Consider the following 20,230-nt stretch of genomic DNA (forward strand, 5'->3'; position numbering starts at 1 on the left):
GCCTGTCTTCCAATAAAGTCTGGGGACGGCCTCACGCATTTGCGGTCTCAGTGCCCCAGCACCGTGCTTTATAAAACGGACACACTCAATAACCCATGGTCAAGGACGCAGAGGGACACAAAATGTCACCCACGGGCATACACAAAGTAGGCCCCTGAAACCCCGCACGCACGCCCCTTGCCAAACAGCTGTCTCCTTGCTGCTTGCTCCCCCAAAGGGTTACACACTAGCTGAGTCCCGCATGCACGATGCGCCTTTCTGGGGCCTCCCGCACAGGGGATAGCCCCATCAGAGCTGGGCTCCAGAGTTCAGTGTATGCTAGAGGTCTAAGCAGGGGTTCAGGGTAAATTTCCCAGATGTTACTGAAGCCAGATTCCCTACAAATGCTGAGATCCAATTATCTCCATAATGCTGGCTGATTTATGTGTGGGTAGGGTCAGGTCACAGCTGGAGAGGACGTTCTCCTGCTTTCTTCACACACCTTGCACACCAGCCAGTGACAGAGAAAGAAACCCCAAATACCAGAAACACCACGCTTGATGTTCTCCGGGTCTCTCTCAGGGGAAAGAGACCAAAGGAAACATCCCGAAGATTCCCCTCCCAGCCTCCGGAATCCACTTACACGTACAAATGTCTGCATGGACAAATTGTTTCATAAGCTTTTGGGGGAGTCATGTTTACATTTTCCTGGATGCCGAAGGCAATGGCAAGGACCTGCAATCATGGGTGAGCTTTCATGCTGACTAAAACCCTTGTCCTGGAAACCAGGGCTTTAAAGGATTTAAACTGAAGCCGTCTGACGAGAAGGGTTTCCAGAAGGCAGAGCGGGAGCCTGGCGTGGTCAAACTACGGGGGTTTTTTTCCCCACTGCACAAACATCATCAGTGTGCCCACGGGGGTGGCTAGGGCTGAGTCCTTGCCTTCAAGGGGTCTGTCGTCTTAATAAGGACAGCGAGAGTAAACCAAAAACCATGCAAATAAAAAAATAATAATAACAAAGTCTAAGGGCCCTGAAGCAGAGCAGAAGGGGACAATGCAAGGAGAGCAAAGGCAGGGAGCCTCCTGTACATGTGGGGAGGGGTCCCGGAAGGGCCTCTGAAGCCCGGGGGAGTCGGGCAAGTGGAGCTTAGCGCACAGGGGCTACCTCGGGCACGGGCAGTGGCAGGTGGGAGGGGGCCAGAGGCCCTGAGAAGGCTGGTGTCCCTGGCAGCACCTGGAGCTGCCCTGAAAACCACGGCAGCGGTGAGGATCATTTCACCCTTCTGTCTGTCTGGCTCTGACCTCCGGCCTTGGATGTGGGAAAAGAGAAGGAGGAAGGGGGGGAAGAAAGGAGGTAAAAGACACAGGAGAACGTTTCTCACTGTGAAATCTAAACGGGAGCACAAACCATGGGGAGGAGTGGTACTCCCGTCACCGTCACCGTGAGGGGACACCACCGAGAGCCTCCCAAGTGAGGAGCCCACCCCACTCTGTCACTCCTAAAAGCGCTCCCCCAAACGCTCGGGTCGTCTGGGCTAACCCATCTGTGCTGCTGGCAAAGCTGCCTGACCTTGGCCATGCCAGCTGACCCCTCAATGACTCAGCTTCCTGGTAGTGAACTTATAAAAGGTCCCCGGCAGGATGGAGTCAGAGTTATAAACAGGGCCTTCCAGAAGCATCTGCTACATGGCTCCCCTTGATTCCAGGGTGGGGCTGTGGCCATTCAGCATTTCTGGAATTGCCTGAATGAATGGTTTGCAGTCTTTAAGCATTGTAGTTGGACGTTTCAAGGAAATTACACAGACTATAATTTCTAGTAGTCTAGTAAGGACCAGCAGGCACTCTAGGATGCGGGGACCCCCAAATGGTATATTGGCACCTGGTTCCTATCCCTGCTCCTTAACCCCCTGGTAGAAATTCCAGGGAAGGGGTTTTCCAGTGTCCTCCTCTAAAGAGAAGTGTCTCCAGGTCTATACATGCAAAGTCAGAAGAGGATGTCCCAAAGTTATAATGCCCCATGGAAATAAAGGGTGGAAATTTTAGAACTGGAAACTTCCTAAGAAAACATTTAGTTTGGGTTCAATCTTGCCATTTTACAGATGAAGAAACTGAGACTCGCACAGGTGAAGTGCTTTTCTCAGAGGCACTCGGTTGGTGGGCCTCTGGTCATCTTAAGCTAATTACAGTTCACTCTAAAAGCAACTGCTAAAGAATATAAAATAAAAGGCGAATGCTAATGTACAGAAAGAATCCGCTTTGGCCTCACTTTTCCTTAGTTTGTTCACTGCCCTCTGTGCTCAAGTTCTGGGTTGACAAAGGTTCTCCCTGTCCCTTAAACTGGCTGCTCAGAGATCAGAAATCTGTTTCCAATTTAAAGCAGTTTCTTTTTCTTTTTTTTTTTTTTAAAGCAGTTTCTGGTAAAAGTCCAGCTTTGTAGTGACTTTTGGTTCTTAGGGTCGGAAAGAGAATTTCAGAAACTGGCTTGTGCCTGGATTATCAGAAAATACAAGGGACCCTTGAAAGAGACACCCGGGGGGGAGTTGAAAACGAGACTTCTTATCCAAGGTCAGGGAGAGCATCCGCAGCCGGCGTCAGAAGCCCGTGGGGGAACAGTGCCGAGTCCAGGGAGAAACGGAACCTGCTTCCACCTGAACCTGTCCCAGCGTGCACCACCCCCCGATCAGGACAGACGGCAGTGCCAACCGCTTCTCTACCTCCTCCTGAAACTCGAAAGATTCTTTTGGAAGCACAGAAGGCACTGGGTGTCCTACCAACTTGTCAATATATTCCTTATTGCTATTACATTGTTTTTGCGATGAAAAGCCACTTCTGAAGCGGACATTCTTAAAGCTCTAGCTGCGAACAATAAATACGCAGTAATTAGCGACGAAAGCTCACTTACCGCGCCATCCTTCCTGGACTGCGTAAATACGTGTACGTTAATTCAGTTTATTATCTGAGAAGCCAAGATTCAAGGGGGAAAAGAAATGAAGCACAATCACATTAAAAGAGAGCTCCCAAGTGTCACATACTATGTGGGATTTTAGCCATTTCACTGATAGTTCCTTGTCCTGATAGGACACTTTCTATGGCAGAACTTCAACCAGCTCAAATCCTGGCTTCTCCACTGACCATTTCTTCTGGGTTAACAGCTCAGCATTGTCTAAGGACACTGAAAGGGCCCACACATGTCCTCCTTCAAAACACTCAGCCAACAGATTTGGTAACAAAGACCTCCTGTGCCAGGGGAATCCGCAGACACAGAGAGAAAGGGCTGGCCTTGGGGTCAGCCGATTCTTGCCCATGTCACCGGACTGGCCTTTTAGAGAAACAGGACTCAGTCTCCAAAAGCTGCAAGTTCCAAGAACTTCTGTCTAAACCCTGGACTAATGCAGACACCAGGGGGAACATTCCTCAGGAGTCCAGTTTCAGGCTCTTTATCAAAACTGCCACAGGCAGATGGGACAAGCCCTGGGAACTGTACTCTCTGCATTTTGTAGGAGACTCTACCGCAGACAGATAGGCTAAAAGGGAAGGGGCGCGGGGGAAATGTCCAGCTCCACGGTGGCCTTTAAAAAGCGAAAAGGAATGACCTTCAAATAGGAGTGTCAGGAAGAGGTCCAGGTGCTATGGGGCTCCAGCTCAGTCTCTGTCCTCAGGAAAGCACACTGGTCACCTACACTGTTTGTCAGGTCTCTCCCTCATAACCCTACAAACCATGACCTGTGCCAGTAAAGGTCACTCAGGCAAACCCTGACCCTCCACAAGTCATGTGACGGTATTTAATTTTTAGCCACTTATCTGGCTGCTCCTGAAGCTGGTATCTGCCACCAATGCCACCCATTAATTATGAGCCAGTTATGAGCAGAAATGCCTTCGGTATGACAGCTTTCGTCCCTCCCTCCTTGTTCCTGTCTCCCTCTGGTCTTTAGCACTGCTGTCCCACTCAGGGAGGGAAAGCCACCAGGCTGTCACTTGGGAGCCGGACAGGGAATTAAAACCCCAGAACATGAGGGAGAAAAAGAAGAAACTGCCGAGAAGTGGGGGGGGGGGGGGGGCAAGAAAATTCCAGAACAGGGGGCAGGTCTCACGTGGAGGCCCCGGTGTGGTGACCTCGAACCACGAAAACTGTCTCCGGGGATTCTGCAGCCAGAAGGCTCCAAGCAGAATCCCAAAAGCAGAGTGTCAGAGGGGTGCAGGTGTCCTGATTATGGCCAGGCACCTTGGGGACAGGACGTGACAGCCTAGGGGACAGAGAGAGAATGGCACAGCTTTGTTCTAACATCTGCAACCCCTTTGGTCTGGATACAGATACTGAGAGAATTCCTGGAGGGGCTCTTTCCCGACCCCTCCAGACGAGGTGCAGGGTCCCTGAGGGCAGGCTCAACACCCACTACAGGAAGGATTCATCAATCTATCTGTCCCCCCTGCCAGATGGGGGCTTCCGCGGGGAGAGACATCCGGGGTGTCAAGCCCTCGGCTCCCTGGTACCCAGCACATGCAGTCACTCTCTGTATGTCCTTGCTCCCTACTTTCATTCAGTGAAGTCCAGCAGATGAAGCTGCATTGTTGCAAAGGCCTTTCAACTCTTCCACGGTTCTATGAATCAGGCTAACACAAGCCCACATTTAAGCAAATAAGCCACAGAGACAGTGACTAAGAAAAGAGACTGACTTCATTCTTCATTTAAGACACACCCTGGGTCTGCCCCTTCCACCGTCACACATGTATACATATACCACCAACATCTTTCCTTTGGAAAGGCTTCCCTGCTCTGGTCTGACTTCTTTATAGAGCTGCTCATCAGCTAACCACCCTGCTCCTTTAATCCAGGCTCGTGACAGCGCCGGGACATCCTTGGGACCTCCCCCATTCCAGGGTGCTGGGGGAGTGGGGCACTGCAAGTCAGAGGCAGTGCCCGGAGTGTTCCTGTCCTGAGCAGGCCTGGCTGGCAAGCTTCCTGTGGGCTGCCCGTGTCCATCCACCACCTTCCGCACCTACTGCCAGGCCCGGGGCAAGCAAGGCGCCAGCAAAACCGTCACAGCGGGCAGCATGCGGAAACAAGGACCAGAGGACCTCAAGACAAAGGCGTCTGTGTCCTACCTCCTTCCCCTCTTACTTTTCTATGACACCAGTTGTGAGAAAACAAGGAAAACAGAGACAGGAGGGACCACAGTGGGAAAATCCCCAGCCTCATCTGCCTGGCACTGGAGGGGCAGGCTCACTTAAAAAGTAAAAGTGAGCCTACAAAATGCTGACCCCGAGAGATGAACGGGGCCCTAACTGCCCCGGGGCACCCTGCTGTCCTCCCGGCACAAGGCCCTGTCATTCACGGTTCTTCACCTCAGTGGCCACACACAGCTCCTCTCAACACCAGCCCTACGGGATCAATTTTGAATGTGTTTCTGAGCAGCCTCTGAGTATAACCCAGCGAACGAGGCGGGAGAGGGGGGCCATCCCAGCCTTCACTCAACAGATGGGAGACACTGTGTAAGGAGAGAGGTGAGGCGCCCGTAGGCCATGCAGCGAATCCCACAGAGGCTGGAAATAGAGCCTGGATTTTCCATTCCGATGAGCTAACCTTACCCCCTTCACAGGAGCCCCATTTGATAATAAATACCATGACCTGGCACCTGCAGAGAGCTTTATACTCTTTAAACAGTAGAAAGGTTTGTCTGCCGCAAGCCTGGCTCTATTTTCTTCCTAGAGGCAGTGAGCAGACGGGAAAGGGAGGGAAGACGGGGTGGTCTTTGCTACTCTTCCCTGCGTTAAGGGAAGGAAACAGCTGCCCTAGCAGACCAAGGAGCAATGACGTAGTGCTCTTCCCAACAGGCCATCTTGATCCTGGGATTTGGAAAGGCTTCTCAGGCCAGTCCAAATTCAAATCACTATACTGAGCTCCACGTTTTAATTCCCTGCTGACATGAGAAGGGGCCACCGCAGGGGCAAGTCGCTCCAGAGAGAGGCCAGACAGAGCCAAAAATTACCTACAGCAATTTGTCATCATCCTCTTGCCCTCAGTTACCGGAGTATCTGACCAAAGAACTCCTACTTATACGTTAGAGCCCTGCGTTCCATGTTGGACTCTGAGTCGCTGCTGGTGCTCCCTTAACTCCAGTTCCTCCATCCCAAGAATGCAGCTGGGGCAGCATCATCTCATCTCAGAACGCAGCTCAGGGGCTCTGCTGCCATTAACATGTGAGTCTACTCCCCAGCACCTCACTTGCTTGCTCCTACCTGCTTCCTTCCTCACTGTCCCCCTTTAGCGCTGGAGTAACAGAAAATGCCCGACTTCCAGAGCATCTTATTTTTCTGAAGTTCGGTTTTCTCATCTGTGAAATGAGAAACAGCACATGCCTTTTCCCACCTTCAAAGGAGAGCTAACAGAATCCAATGACAGAATGCAGGTGAGAACAATACAAAAATAGTGCAGTATAAAGTGCAAAAGCAACATACAAGCATAAACAGGTGTTCAAGTAATAACACTTACAGAAATGATAGAGGAGCTAAAATTAACCAAATGCTTACCAGGTACCTGACGCTATTCTTAACACTCGAGGTGTATCCTAATTAATTCTCATAGCAACACTCTGAGGTGGGTCCCGTGATTATCCCTGTTCTACAGATGAGGAAAATGAGGCACAGAGTATGTCAGTAGCTTGTCTAGGCACCGTCCCCGGGCAGTCTGGCCCCAGACCCTGTGCTGTGAACCTGAACCGCTCTCCTCTCTTAATCATTAAGCATATTGCCTCCGATACGATCTGGCATTATCTGGGCAAGTCCAGGTTTACAAAAGCCGCCCACAAACGCGATCCTGCCTGAGTTTCTCAACAGCCCCGTCAAGTGGGTGAGCAGCTGCTGTTAGCCTAGAAGATTAGTATTAGTCTGTGAGATAAGGAGACACCAGCTTCGCCTAGAGAAGTAACTTGGCCAAGGTTTCAAAGGTGGTCCATGGCAGGCCCAGGGCCTACTGGGCCCCGGGGCAGTGCCCACTGGGCCCCAGGGCAGTGCCCTTTCTAGAGGCTTCCACGCCAGCACACACGGCCCTCCCCAGCCCCTGCCCCCAGGAGCATCTCAAATGGAGCCTTTATGGCCGTGCCAGGGAACCAAAGTTGTCACCACAACGAGCGACCGGGGCAGGGGCTTTTGCCAGCCAGACCTCAGGGTGCCGTCACTTTCTAGGTCTCTCGCTGGATGCGAGATCCAGAGGCCCCAGAGGAAGTCCTCTCAGCAACACGAAGCTGCAGCCCCCCACTTGACCCAACAATGGCCAGACGTTTCTTAAAGCTGTTATGCAACTCTTGCTTCAGCCAAGCTGCTGCTGGGATTTATATTTCAACATGTTTTGTTTTCTCTTCAGAGAGAAAGCATGAATGTGAAACTGTAACACCTCTTAGTGACCAGACAACGGCCCTTCCCAACTGTCTGGGGTTACTGGTAGGGTGGAGGATGTTTTCAGAGGCACCTTCTGGGAGCCAAGTTCAGGTTCCAGAATGACTAACAACCTCAGGGGTTAGGAAGAGGATTGGGGGGTGGGCGGTGGGTAGGACAACTGAGGGCCATTGTCTCCTACCAGGGAAGGAGCCAACTCAAGACTGCAGAGCAAAGAAGCCCAGAATGATGCTCCCTGGACGGCCTCCGGACCTGAAAGATGGCAGCTTAAGCACCCCAGAGTCCAGACACCCCAGACCTTGCGCCCCTTTGAAAGTAAATACCAAGTTAGGCCATTCTGCCCCTCAAAGGGAGCCAGTCCTGCCACCTTAGCTCAGGATCTAATTATAGGGAGCGATGCTCTGGGAACAGGGGCCAGGACTTATTTTTGCTGCCCAGTGTCTAGCACAGAGACTGGCAGGGAAGGCTCTCAGTAAGCATGGAATGAAGTGGGTGGCCAGATGAATTAACAGCCTCATCGGGATAGAACTGTGGCTTGCGAATTCTACTGCAAAAAAAAAGGGCAAACAAAAGGGCTGAGAAAGTCTTTCTATGGGCAAGGTACACATGGATTCAAAAACAACACACATCAAAAACTTAAAACTAGCATTTGTTTAATCGCATGTTTCAAAGCACTTTTTTCCCCACATCTCTTCTCTTTTTTTTTTTTTAGAGATTTATTTATTTATTTTAGAAAGGGGGGGGTGCAGTGGGGACAGAGGGAGAGACACTCAAGCAGACTCCCTGCTGAGTGTGGAGCCTGATGGGCAGCTTGATCCCACAACCCTGAGGTCATCACCCAAGCCGAAAACAAGAGTCAGACACCCAACCAAATGAGCCACCCAGGCGCCCACCACCACATCTCTTTAAAACTGTGCCTACGTTCATTCAACCACTATTCACAGAATACCTTTATCTGTCTCACTCTGGTGGACAAGTCAGAGGGGAGCTGGTCTGGGTCTCTGCACACTGTTCAAGGTTCAGGCTTTATTCTGCAGGCAACGGGGACAGCTAGGGGCATATGAGGCGGAGAGAGAGACCACCCGATATGAGACGCAGAAGATGGGGCTAATTCTCAGCCCCGGCATCGGCTCTGCTCACGCGCAGAACAGGCTGGATTTTCCATTCCAATCAGCTAACCTTATCTTTTAACAGGTTCCCAGTTTGATGAAACCATGACCTGGCACCTGTAGAGAGCTTTATACTTTTTAAATTATGTTCACTGTTTAAACAGAGTTCACTGCAAACCTGGCTGCATTTTCTTTCTAGATGTAATAACTAGACCTGAAAGGTGGGGATTGCAACTCTTCCCTACTTAAGAAGACAAAGCTGCAGCCTGCACGGAAGCTGCAGGGCTCAGCAGCGAGCGCGAACAGGACCAGCTATGAATGATTTACAGGAATTCATTCAACAAATCCTTAACTGAGCACCTACTATGTGCCAGGTATGGTTTCTGGCCATGGGAACATACCAGAGAACAAAAGAGCAAGATTCCTGCCCGCTGGGAGCTTACATTCAAATAAGGGGAGACAGACCATAAATAATAGTCTAAATATGAATAAAATACGCAAAGACTATAAGTAATAAATGTAAGTAAATGGCACTGTGCGTTAAAAGGTAACACACTGGCTGTGGAGAAAAACAGCAGGGCCAGGCGACAGGGAAGTGGGGGCCAGGGGAAGGAGGGTGTACTCAGTTGCGACTCGGGTGGTCAGGGACGCCATCAATGCAAAGGAGACAGTGAGTCCCCAAAACCAAGGTGGCAGCCGTGGGAGGGAGAGGAACAAAGGCAAGAGCTACTACGGATGCACCAGTGGAAGGGTCCTGAAAACATAAGGAGGGGGGGTCGGGGATGGTGGGGACAGTGGGCAGAGGGAGGAGAAAGGCTGAACAGGGTCACCAAGTTCCTGAGGGAGGGGGCCCAGGCTGGAGGGGAGGCAGGGATGTCTACACTGCACATCCTGGACACCGAGGCAGCCATGTCTATGACATGTCTGTGAGGCAACAGATGCCCAGGTCCCAGAAAGACAGGACCAGAGACACCGGTGTGCTATCCGTGAGTGACTGGGACCCAGGCGGAAACTGAGGGAAGAAGGGAGGGTGGCAGGCTGACTTCTAAGGAAGACCAGGCAGCTGCCCCCTCACTGGAGGGGCCAGGAAAACAATGACTGAGTTTATTAGCAAGGAGATCATAGCAGCCTCCAGGAGGTTTCCAGCAGAGTGGTGGGCACAGAGCCAAAGGCCTGGCCGGTGAAGGATGGGGGGCGGACAAGGTGAGGAAGCAGAGACCAAGTGTCAATGATCCTTTCCTAACACTTGTTATTTTAAGGAGAAAGACCCCTGGGGCCCATGGGGTCAAGGTGAGACGTCCGGTGTTTGTTATTTAAGATGGGACAAGTTTGGACTGTATAAATGCTTTAAAGAAGGAATCACTGGTCGGGGGCAGGCGAAAGATACTGAAACCGAGTTACTCATGAGAGAGATGACCAAAATAGCCACCAGCATGACCATTTATAGCACACTTATACAGCAGACTCGGCAGCAACAGCTTTTCGGGAGATGCCTCATTCAATTCTTTCACCGGCCCTGTAAGGGAGGGCTTGGTATTAACATCCCTGCTCTGCAGACAAGGACACTGAGCTGACAGGGGTCACTCGCGCAGCCCCATGGAGGCAGGACTGAATGCAGGTGTCCGTGGCTGGTTCCCACACACCGCCTTGCCCCAGGCCCGCTGATCCACCTTTGACAAAGGAAGGAGCCTCTTGCCTTATGACAGTAGGAAGGCGGGGAACAGCATGCTGGTTGGAAGGACAGTGACAGGAAAGCGTGAGCTTGACCAGGGTCCTGCTTTCTCTATGAACGAGGGAGCAAGATGCCACCCAGGGGCTGCGAAAGTGGAAGGATGGGAGTTTGAGGAGCTGCTGAGGAGGATGGAAACAGGCTGACGGAAAGACAAGCTGAGGGCCCCAGAGGCACGCGCACACAGGGCACCACCAGCGGAGGCAAACATGCGATTTTTCTCCAGAAGGGCTCCAACTGCCCAACGGGGCGCTGGGTCATCCAGGACTAGGGTTTGGGCAGACCAGTGAGGCAGGGAAAGAGAGGTCCCTGGAATGGCTGCAGTGGCGGGCCACAGGCTCCCGTGTGGATGAGGAAGACCGGGCCAGGCCGACAAAGGTGGATTCAAGATCTCAGAGGCGGAAACCTTCGGGGTTAGGATGAGGCCCCATGGAGTTACAGGCCATCAACCTGAGGGGCATAAAGACCCCAGGGATTTGGATGTTAGTCCAGTGGCGCCCGGGACGGGACATTCTCAGAGTGATGATGGGATTCATTCGTGGTGGAAGCAGTCTGTGAGCCAGACACCAACGTCCAGAGAGAACGGGGAAAGTAGCTGCAAAACTATGTTGTTGACGATGCCGGAGATGAAGGTGAGTACTGAGCCCCAGAGAGCACTCAATGCACAGCAGGCTCCCTCATCAGTGCTTTAGGGACTGAAGCCTCACAGCCCCTCTCCCCTTTGCACTGACAGGAAATGGGGCACAGACAGAAGACAGGAGGAGGGACCTGCCCAAGGTCACACTAAGCGGAGCCTGGACCCAGTCCACGCGGTCTGGCTCGAAGGCCCCTGCTCCCCACCACTCCGCCTCCTGCCTCTCACTGTAAGTCAGGCTGGAGGCGGAGGTGAGCAGATGAAAGAGACGGAGAGAGAGAAGAGGAAGGACCGGAGACTCCAAGAACAGGGGAGGCTAAGAGGCTGGTCGGTCACGGTGAGACGGCAGGAGCCCCGGAGGTGCCTGGGCTCGAGCTGACGGGAGTCTTACACTTGAGAGGCTTCCGGGAAGGAGAGGCCTCGGAAGAAGAGCTGCATTTCTATCAGGACAGGGAGACGGGAAGGAACATTCGGTGCAGGTATAAGGGAGCTTGTTCGAAGGCACTTCCGCGGGGTGTGACGAAAAATAAAGGAAGAAGAAGGCAATGGAAAGCTAGGTCAGGAGAGAGAAACCAGCGAGAAAATTAGTATCTGCACTTCACAGACAAAGCAATTACAACTCAGAAAAGCAAAGTGGCTCTGCCCCAACCAGTAAGTCAAAGACTCCCCAAGATAGTTCTCTGAGGGTGAGACACGTGGCTCAGAAAGAGCTTGAGGGGAGGTTTAGAGCTAAAGACAAAGTGATTAGATACAACCCCCCTATGGAAAATGTCAGCCGTAAACATTCGAGGTGGAGGCCGGGAGGGGAAGGGCAGGCTCAGGGCTCACAATGCCCCCCGAAGAGCTCCCGCAAACAACAGGACTGTAGAGATGCGTCTGCAGCCAGCCCCGAGGGGGCCGGAGGGCTCACTGAGGATTAAAAAAAGAAAAGGAAAATTCTCTGAGAAGGAAATGTTGGGTACTAGGAGAAATATGAAGAGAACCAGAACGTTCTGGGGTTTAAGAGAGACTGCCAAAGGCTTCATTCAACACAGAAGCTAGTTCATCCAGTGGGCCGGGGAAAGGCAGCCCTCCTGAGGTTGGAAGGGGGTCAAAACCCCACGCCCATCAAATAGGGAGCGTGGACTACGGTCGGTCATTGCTCCGAAGAGCAGATGGGACAAAAGCTCTCATGAATGACACGGCCAAAGGTAGTTAAAACATGCCCAAAAGAAAACCAGGAAGAGATAGGGGACACACACACTCCACAGAGCAATGCCCTCTCCCCTGTGACACGTGCATACCCCTGGGCGCTTTAAAGTCACAGTCAGGTAAATCCTCCATTCAGGCCCAACTGCCTCTCCCTACTGAAGAGGTGAGGGCACCTTCCCTGCCCACTACAATCCTAGGGGCGCCCCCTCAAGCCCTGGCCCAGCGGGCCCCTCCCCCATTTCCGGGCGGAGGGGGCCGGGTTGGGTCTGCCCCCTCCTCCAGCAGCAGGCCTGCCAGGTGCAGATCCGGGCGGTGGGCAACGGCACCAGTGGGCAGGAGGCAAAGAAAAGGACACGAGTTCCAGAGTCCGCCTTTCTTGACTCCATGCCCCTTCCAAATGCACCTCTCAGAAAAACATCACCCACTTAAGGACAGAAAAAAAGGGAGGGGAGGAACCTGAAGGAGACAAGACGGGAGAAGAGAGACAGAAAAATCACTATAATTTTCTTGCAAGAACTCGAGCAATTTGGGATTTCACGCCCTTTTGAAGCTGAATGGCAGCTACTGAACTGTACTTGGTTTTGAAAACACTGCAGTGGGTGGGAGGGGACTCTGGCTGCCACCCTCACCCTCCCGCTGAGCACCCTGCCTACCAGCCAGCCTGCATGACTGGAACCCTGAGGAACAAACTCAGAAGGTGAGGAATGCTGAGCCGTCCTGGCACCTGCCTGGTTCACTGCGGCTCAAAGCTCAGCAAGGCCAGCTACAGAAACCCCTGAGGCCAACCGAGCTTTCCAACTGGCACAGCACCCACCAGCTAGCTCCTCGAGAGAAGGCTGAGCCTCACCCCCTCGCTGCCCGCTCCTCTCCATGGACCGCACCCAGCTGGGAAGGAGGGCTTCGCCTGGCACAGTTAAAGGCAGCATTTCCCTGAGAAGCAAAGGGAAGGGCCGAGAAAGGGTCAGCGGAAGTTCCCTCTCTTCAAATCTTTCCTGTTTTCTTTTGCCCCCTGCTTTCACCACCACGGGATTCAGCGTGGTCTAGAATGGTGTGCCTAATCTGGTTGGAATTTCCTCCTCCGCCCACCTGGCATTCTCTCCACGGTCTTGAGCACTCCCGACCAGGGCTTCTCGCAGCCACCCCACGTGCTGGTCTAGGTGACCACGCCACTTGCCACTCTGGAGCACCAGCTAGAGAATCATGGAAAACCTGCCGCAAAGCCCCAGTTGGGAAGGAACGAGTAATTGCTACTGGTTGGCGAAAGCGCTGCGGAGCCCCCATGCTCCTTCCCTTGGTACCATGCAGACCATACAGTTACTGGGAACTGACAAAGTCCGAGTGGCCTGGCCCTTTATGGATTCATAAGCACTCACAGTCCACCCCCAGGGACTACATGAGAGAAGAGGGCACAGGAAGGAGCAGAAAAGTTGCCGAAGGTCTTCCAAACAACCCTTTAATAATCACAAACGGCTAGAGCTTGAGAGACATTAGTGATCATTAGGTTCAGTGTTCTTCATACTTTTTTGGCCATAAGCCCCAGTCAGAGGGGATTTTACACAGCCATCCAGGACACACACACACAACCCAATTTCACCAAGCAACACCTCTTACTATATGCCACACACACTTATGTTTTGTACTCTGACCATTAGAGAGGCTAATCTTTCTTAAAATGTTGATGCCATTAATGGGTCACAACGCACAGTTTGAAAAACACAGGTAATTAAAGTGACACTGAGGGGGGGTTAGGATGTGGCTTCATGGGAAAGCATATTTAACATAGTAATTTTAAGCATTAGTAAGGTTGGCTTTCTGCCCGTGACCACAGCAGCAAGCAGCTCATCTGGCTCAGTGGTCAAAGTGACCAGCACTGACTTCCATGGTCTACACCATCTAGGACAGAAAAACTGGGAAAAGCGGGCCCACCTGATACTCTCACTTAACCTCAAATATTCAAAGTTCAAAATGTGTGACTTATAAAATCAGAGATCATTTTTTTTCCAGCATATAATTTACATTGACATGGCTTCGACTGTAATAATTCTTTGGAATTTCAAGTACCATAAAAGAGGTCAATGGGTGTTCTGTGTAAGTGGAAAGGGGGACAGGTTAAGAATGGGGAGAAATACTGAACTGGCCCATAGCCCCCACTTTACAGACACAAAACCAAGGCATAGAACAGTGCATAAGGCATGAAGCAAGTTAGGGGCAGGGCTGGAAACCCAACCCAGGGCTCCTGACTCCTTTACTCACGGTCTCCATCACCCAAAATATTTAAGAAGAACACAGTCGAGGTTTCCTCAAGCGAAGCATTTCCATGACTGAGGGATGGATGCGTCCCCGATATGTCACGCTGGGCACAGACAACTGTGCTGATCTTGGCAGACCTTGGCACCCGCCTGCAGCCTCCCTGGGATCATGCAACAGGGCTCACACCACTACACTCTCTCTGTGCCTTTTGTCTCAGCTGAAAAATGAAAAGAATCCTTGCTACCCTCTTCTGAGAAAGTTGTAGTGAAAAACGAGGTGCTTTAAAACCAAACCTGCATGCTTAAAAACAGAAGAAGCCCTTACTAGTAAGCGGGGCCTTCATTTTACAGTCAAGCCCCATAAGGTGAGTGACTTGTCTGGGACAGCCCCGTTACCTATCCGCAGGTGAAAACTGCTATGTAAAGTAATACTAAGTACAGAGTGACAACTGGATTAAAACTTACGACATCTACAGGGCAGAAGGAGCGGCAGGGAAGGAACTAAACACAGAACACACAATTTAAACATATATGACGAATGCCTCTTTAGACTGACATAGGGAGTTGAAAAGGCATGACTAATTACATCTAATCCTAAAGATAAGCTACAGTGATGCTCTGAACCACACTCAGCAAAACCTCACATGTGGCATGGTTTCTCAATGGAACGTTCATCTCTGCCACCCTGTGGATCCGGTGCCTGCTCAAATAACATCTCCCTGCCCCTAACTTTCCCCATACTCTGTCCAAGGCACTGGAGACAACAGCTTCAAATATGGGAAATTGTATTACATGTGAGGGATTCCTTCCTGTACAAATGCCACCTGGTATCTGTCCAGGGTCTTTCCTGGAGAAGCTGTGAAAAGCTATGAGGCAAGATCTCCCCCATGCCCTCCATAACCCTGGCAGCAAGGGCCGTTCCCCCTGGGGATGCTGGAGGGTCCGAAGAGGTGATACCTCAGGCCCAGCAGCATCATCAAAGGCTTGGGCCTCACCTTACTGCAAATGCCCACGCTTTCTCTCACTGGACTCCTGTCTGTCCACTGACTGCCAGCTCCCAGAGAGCTGCCCAGGGCAGGGAAAACCCTGACTTAGACATTCTGGTCTTCACACCTTGCAAGTGGGGCCAGCATCAGCAACAAGATACAGCTGCCAGTGGGGGAGCTCGGTGGGCCCTGGCTTTCAAGATAACTGCCACCCAGAGAGGTCCCAAATCTCGGAAAGCACTCTTGGGCTGGAGTCAGAGGAAACATGTGGAGTATGAGCCCAGGCAGGTGAATCAGTTCATAGCTCTTTGCCTCAGTTTCTTCATCTGTTAATCCCTGGGTTGCTGGATGAATTCGACGAGTTATGCCTACAGACGGGCAAGATGTCAATACCTGCATTACCTTCCTGAACAGGCGGCCAGAAGGCAGCTCTCAGGCTAACAGGAAAAATCCGCCTGGCTGACGCTGCCTCTTTGCAGAAATGCACGTAAAACTACCTGGGGAAGTGACAGGCAAACCGAGTGCCTATTACACAACCCACAGTAAGAGTTGTATAGCACATGCTCTCCTTGCCTGCCCTCCTCCCTGCAACAAAAAGAGAAGGCAAATGTCACTGCAGGGCTCACTGCCTCTAGGCTGCTCAGCCGCCCGAACTTCTGGGGGAAGAGATGTAGAAACCCTGAGAAAAGGGGCTCCCGTAGGGCGTCGCTGAACCGGTATTCCCAAGAGAGCTGCCAAGAACCAGGAGAACCCCTGCCACTCCTACGCCTCCCCAGAGACCCGGGGAGCTGAAGCCACACACCCGGGTCGGAGCGCGCACGGCCGAGCAGGGGCCACGTTTCTCGGCGCTAGCGTGGTTAGCGCTTCCCGGCCGCCAGCTCCCTCGGAAACTGCGCACGTGTGGACAGCCGTGGCCACCCTGCACGGACCGGAGGACGGCTCTCGCCGCGGCTCGGACACTGGGCGCGCCAGCAAGAGCCGCGAAGAGCTGGAACCCCAAAGCCCTCGGATCGCGCGGGCAGACGTAGTAAGACTGTGCAAAGCGGCACCGATCGCCCTCCCTCGGGCACCCCGCCGCCACCGCCGAGACCGGGGTCGCTCGCCAATTCTTCTCCCCCGCCGCAGCGCCGCCAGCAGCCCGGGTGGGGAAGGCGGTGGGAGCGGCGGTGCGTGGCGCCGGTCGGAGCACCCTCGTGGGCTAGGGGCGCCCCTGGGGCCCAGGCGCTCGGCGGAAGGAGCGGCCTGGCGCGCTCGCGGCGAGAGCGGGGGTGCCGCGCCCCACGCCCGCCGCAGCCAGGAGGAGAGGTGGTTTCGGGGCGCTCCCCCAGGCTGCTCTTGCGCGGGATGCAAACGCACGCGCGCGCACTCCCCTGTCCGCTCGCTCCGTCCCTAAAGTCTCCTCGCGCCTCACCTTCACTGAGTCTACCGGGTACATGACCGAGTGCTCCAGGATCCCGGCCATCGCTCCGGCTGTCATGTGGGTGGATAAGGAGGCGCTGGTCGGCAGGTTCTCATAGTCCTCCGACCCGGCGTCCTTGCAGCCGCCGCCGCCATCTCGGCTGTCCCCATCCATCCTGCGCCCCACAGCCTGGCTCCCTACGCCGCCGCAGCGCAGCTCCATCCGCCAGCTCCGCGGGGCGCGGGAGCCTGCAGGAGGTGGGCAGGGAGGGGGAGGGGGCGAAAAACTTCACTTCTTAAAGTGGGAACCACCTCCCCGGTTTTGCGGCGCCTGACGCCATGGCGGGCTGGGGTGGAGCAAAGGGGCCCGAGACACCAATCGCTGGAAAAGAAGAGGCCCGCCGCGGCCCCACCATTGGTGTGCGGGACACTGGGGACCCGCCTTCCTGTGTGACGTCACTGTCCAGTGCAAATTTCCAAGCAACCGGACGGGGGCGAGAGGAGACATTGGGGTGTCCCGGGAAGTTGTACTACCTCCAGGGTGCCGCTGCCGCGCTTGGGGCAGGCTGGGCGGAGGAGGGGGTCTGGTGGTCACTGGAGAGGGTCGTCCGGGCCCGCAGGGGGGACATGCCCAGGGGTGGAGGGAGATCAGGAACAACGGATAATCCTTTCCCAGAGCCCGGGGTTTTGCAAACAGTGTTGCTCAGCAAGCGTTGGCATTCCTAAGGCCTGGAGAGGGGACAGTTGCCGCGAATGCCATTTATGGAGCAGTTATGATGGCCGGATAGGGGGTGAGGGCGCACGTGGGGGTGGAGTGGAGCTCTAGAATTGGAGACACTGCGCGATATCAGTGGTGCATCGCCTTTTGTGCAACACAGGGCATATATCGTGGAGGAGACAGAGTCAAGGTCCTGTGCTAGGCTGCTTTGTTGGGGAGAACACTCATTTAGTTGAAATTTTTTTCCCTCACTGGAAGCACATAGAGCTAAATTTGTTCCTCTTCTTACTCTCACAAAGAGGCTTAAAGCTACCCTGCCCTCGACTGATCAAGACATGAGTAGTCATCAGAATGGAGCCTTTCTGAGGCACCTTCAGCACATTTTTCTCAGGACTGATATGCCTGGGAGGTCTTTAGAGGCTGATGTCTGAGTCAGGTGCCAAGTGGTTCCGAGTGAAATCTTGCAGCATTGCATCTACCTTCCTTTTAAGACTCTGGTCTCCTGGTTCTTAAACTCATCCCAAGCTGACTTCTTAAAGTGTAACCCAGGCTGCTTTATTTCAGCCTCAACAATATTGTCTTGCTCTTATCTCCGGGATGAAGGAGCAATCAGAAAGTAGGGGAATAACCTGTCAGTCTATGGAAGTCTCTGTGAAAGCATGGCATCTGCACATCTAAGTGTACATGTTCTGGGGCTTAAGATGTGACACTTCTGAGATACCAGACACCTTATCCAGGGAAGCCTTCTGGTCAGGAGAGCTGGGCCTTGAGATATGAAAGGGTGGGGGAGATCCTGAAGATGCTGCACCCACTCTACCCTCAGCCTGGTTCCAAGGTTCAGGTCACAGCAACCCAGGCACCTCTCAGGAATTTGAGATACAGTGATGTGAGCATTGTTGATCAAGGCTTCCAGGCCGAGGGCACCAATTCCCCATTTTTGGTAGCTGCCAATAGTAGCTCCCAAGGCAAGTGCTAAGGATGTCACAGGTAGAGGCAAGCTCTGTTTAATGATTGGCAGAGAAAATTTTCCCTGCTTTTACCATAGGTGATTTTTAAGAAACATTAATCGAAAGCCACTGATACTCATTTAAAAATGGATACCTTTTAACCAGTACATGTTATTAACCAGTTGTCCCACTTCTGGGAATGTGCCACAAAAGTCTACATACGCGAAAGCTCCTCTTCAAAGCACTATTTATAGTACTAAATAATTGGAAACAACTGAAATGTTCAACTAGAAGGTAATGGCTGAGTAAATGATGACATGTATATTAGTGACCTGTTATGGGGCCATTAAAAATTGTAGTTATGTTATGCAATAAGATGAGAAATGATTATGATACAATGTTGGGTGAAGAAACAACACAAAACTCTATGACATTTACAAAGATGTAAATATTATGCACACAGGAAGAGGGAAGTGGTCATTGTGATAGTGATGTAGAATTAAAGGTATTTTTACTATATTTTTCAGACCGAAATAATACATGTATTATTTCTGTAACTTAATTCTTTTTTAGGATATAATCGCCTAATGGATGAGAAGCCTTCTGAACTTTGCAAATGGTGATATTGGTGAAGAGAGCCACCCTCTGGATGATTAAGGGGACTCCTGGCAAATGTGAACAGGCCCATAATCTTCAGAGACATCAGACTTTTAAAAATTTCATTAAATAAATGTTAAGCCAGAGCCATTTAGAAACTCTTTGGAATATTTATTATAAGCATTCAGTATTTTTTCTTCTCCTATAAGGTAGATATGGTGAGTTGGCACTCAGCATCCGTCTTCAACTCTTTCTTGTACTGCAGCGGCCAGAAATTTGTAAACCACATTTATCAGATCCTTGCAGCTAGCCTAGACGTGAATTATATTCTGCCAGTTGGATGAACTGGAGAGATCTGGGAGACAGTAAGGAGATGGAGATCACCTTCCTGCTGCTTTGATGTTTTCTGCTGCCTAGCAAAGCCATAGACACTTGGGTAAGGAGCAGTTGGGGTGGGCAATGGCTTTCCTATTGCAACAGCTCTGCAGTGCCTGGTCACCAGATTCATGGAAGTCAAGAAGCAATGTGGCAGTAGGAATGGCAGCAGGAATGGTAGCAGCCTCTGATCCCTGCACCATAGCTTCAGTAGGTGCCTTCCTCACCTTTCAGGACATGGCAGGGGATCCCTTGGAAGGCCAGTTTGGCAATGTGGATCTGAGAGTTATTCCTGGAGGCCCAGCCTAGGTTTCAGCTCTAACAATATTGTGTATAGTAGCAAGACAGCATAATAATGAAGGAGCCATTCCTGAGTATCAGAATACAGCCTCCAGCCCTGGTCCTAGACCTCTGTGCAAGGCCCGTTTGGAGGGAGTTGACATCCCAGATACCATCACCCAGTGCTTTGGCCACACTGTCAACAAAGAGGGAGAGCATAGGGACCCAGGGGCAGCGCAGTGATCCTGTCTTGTAGGGTGCACCTGGAGACTCAGAATGACTTGGCTGGTTCCACTGGGGTCTTATGTAAAGTTCCTGAATGTTGAAGTTTTGAAGATGTCATCATACTGCCCTAGCCCATCTGGGAGCCAGCCTCCATTTCAAAAGCAGGGCGGGGTATACAGAGGGTAGAGGGTGAAGAGCACTTGACTTGGAGTCATGGACCTGTTCAAACCCTGGTTCCATCATTTACTAGCTATGTGGCTCTTGCGCATTGGTTGGCATGCTTCCTCATCTGTTGGTAGGCATTCGTACTTAACACATGGTGAATGAAACACAGAAAAAGATAAAATAAAAATCTCGTTGTGAAGGATATATAATTTGGGAGTATTGAGAGCAAAGGAGTTGAGGGTACAGAGGTAAGAGGT

At 52.0% G+C, this 20,230-nt stretch overlaps 1 protein-coding gene and 1 long non-coding RNA gene across 4 annotated transcripts in view; one reads left to right on the top strand and one right to left on the bottom strand.

Moving 5' to 3' along the window:
- SLC25A37 (solute carrier family 25 member 37) overlaps nt 1-17,050 on the bottom strand; it is a 37,623-nt gene extending 20,573 nt beyond the window's left edge. Inside the window, exon 1 of one of the 3 annotated variants that reach the window (XM_025873818.2) lies at nt 16,681-17,050. In XM_025873818.2, coding sequence (XP_025729603.1) covers nt 16,681-16,890 — 210 coding nt within the window. In that variant the 5' untranslated portion in view covers nt 16,891-17,050. Of the gene's footprint in view, nt 1-15,662; nt 15,782-16,680 lie in introns of those variants that run through there. The other 2 variants (XM_025873825.2, XM_025873819.2) reach the window with 2 other exon arrangements.
- On the top strand, nt 15,810-19,087 carry LOC112825719 (uncharacterized). Its single transcript, XR_003208791.2, has 2 exons — nt 15,810-16,296; nt 18,906-19,087. It is a non-coding gene; the product is annotated as an uncharacterized lncRNA (long non-coding RNA).
- Nucleotides 19,088-20,230: the final 1,143 nt, after the last annotated feature.

The sequence above is a fragment of the Callorhinus ursinus genome, unplaced genomic scaffold (genome assembly GCF_003265705.2).
Source record: "Callorhinus ursinus isolate GAN/ISIS: 27379988/994484 unplaced genomic scaffold, GSC_fseal_2.0 scaffold4, whole genome shotgun sequence".
NCBI lineage: Eukaryota > Metazoa > Chordata > Mammalia > Carnivora > Otariidae > Callorhinus > Callorhinus ursinus.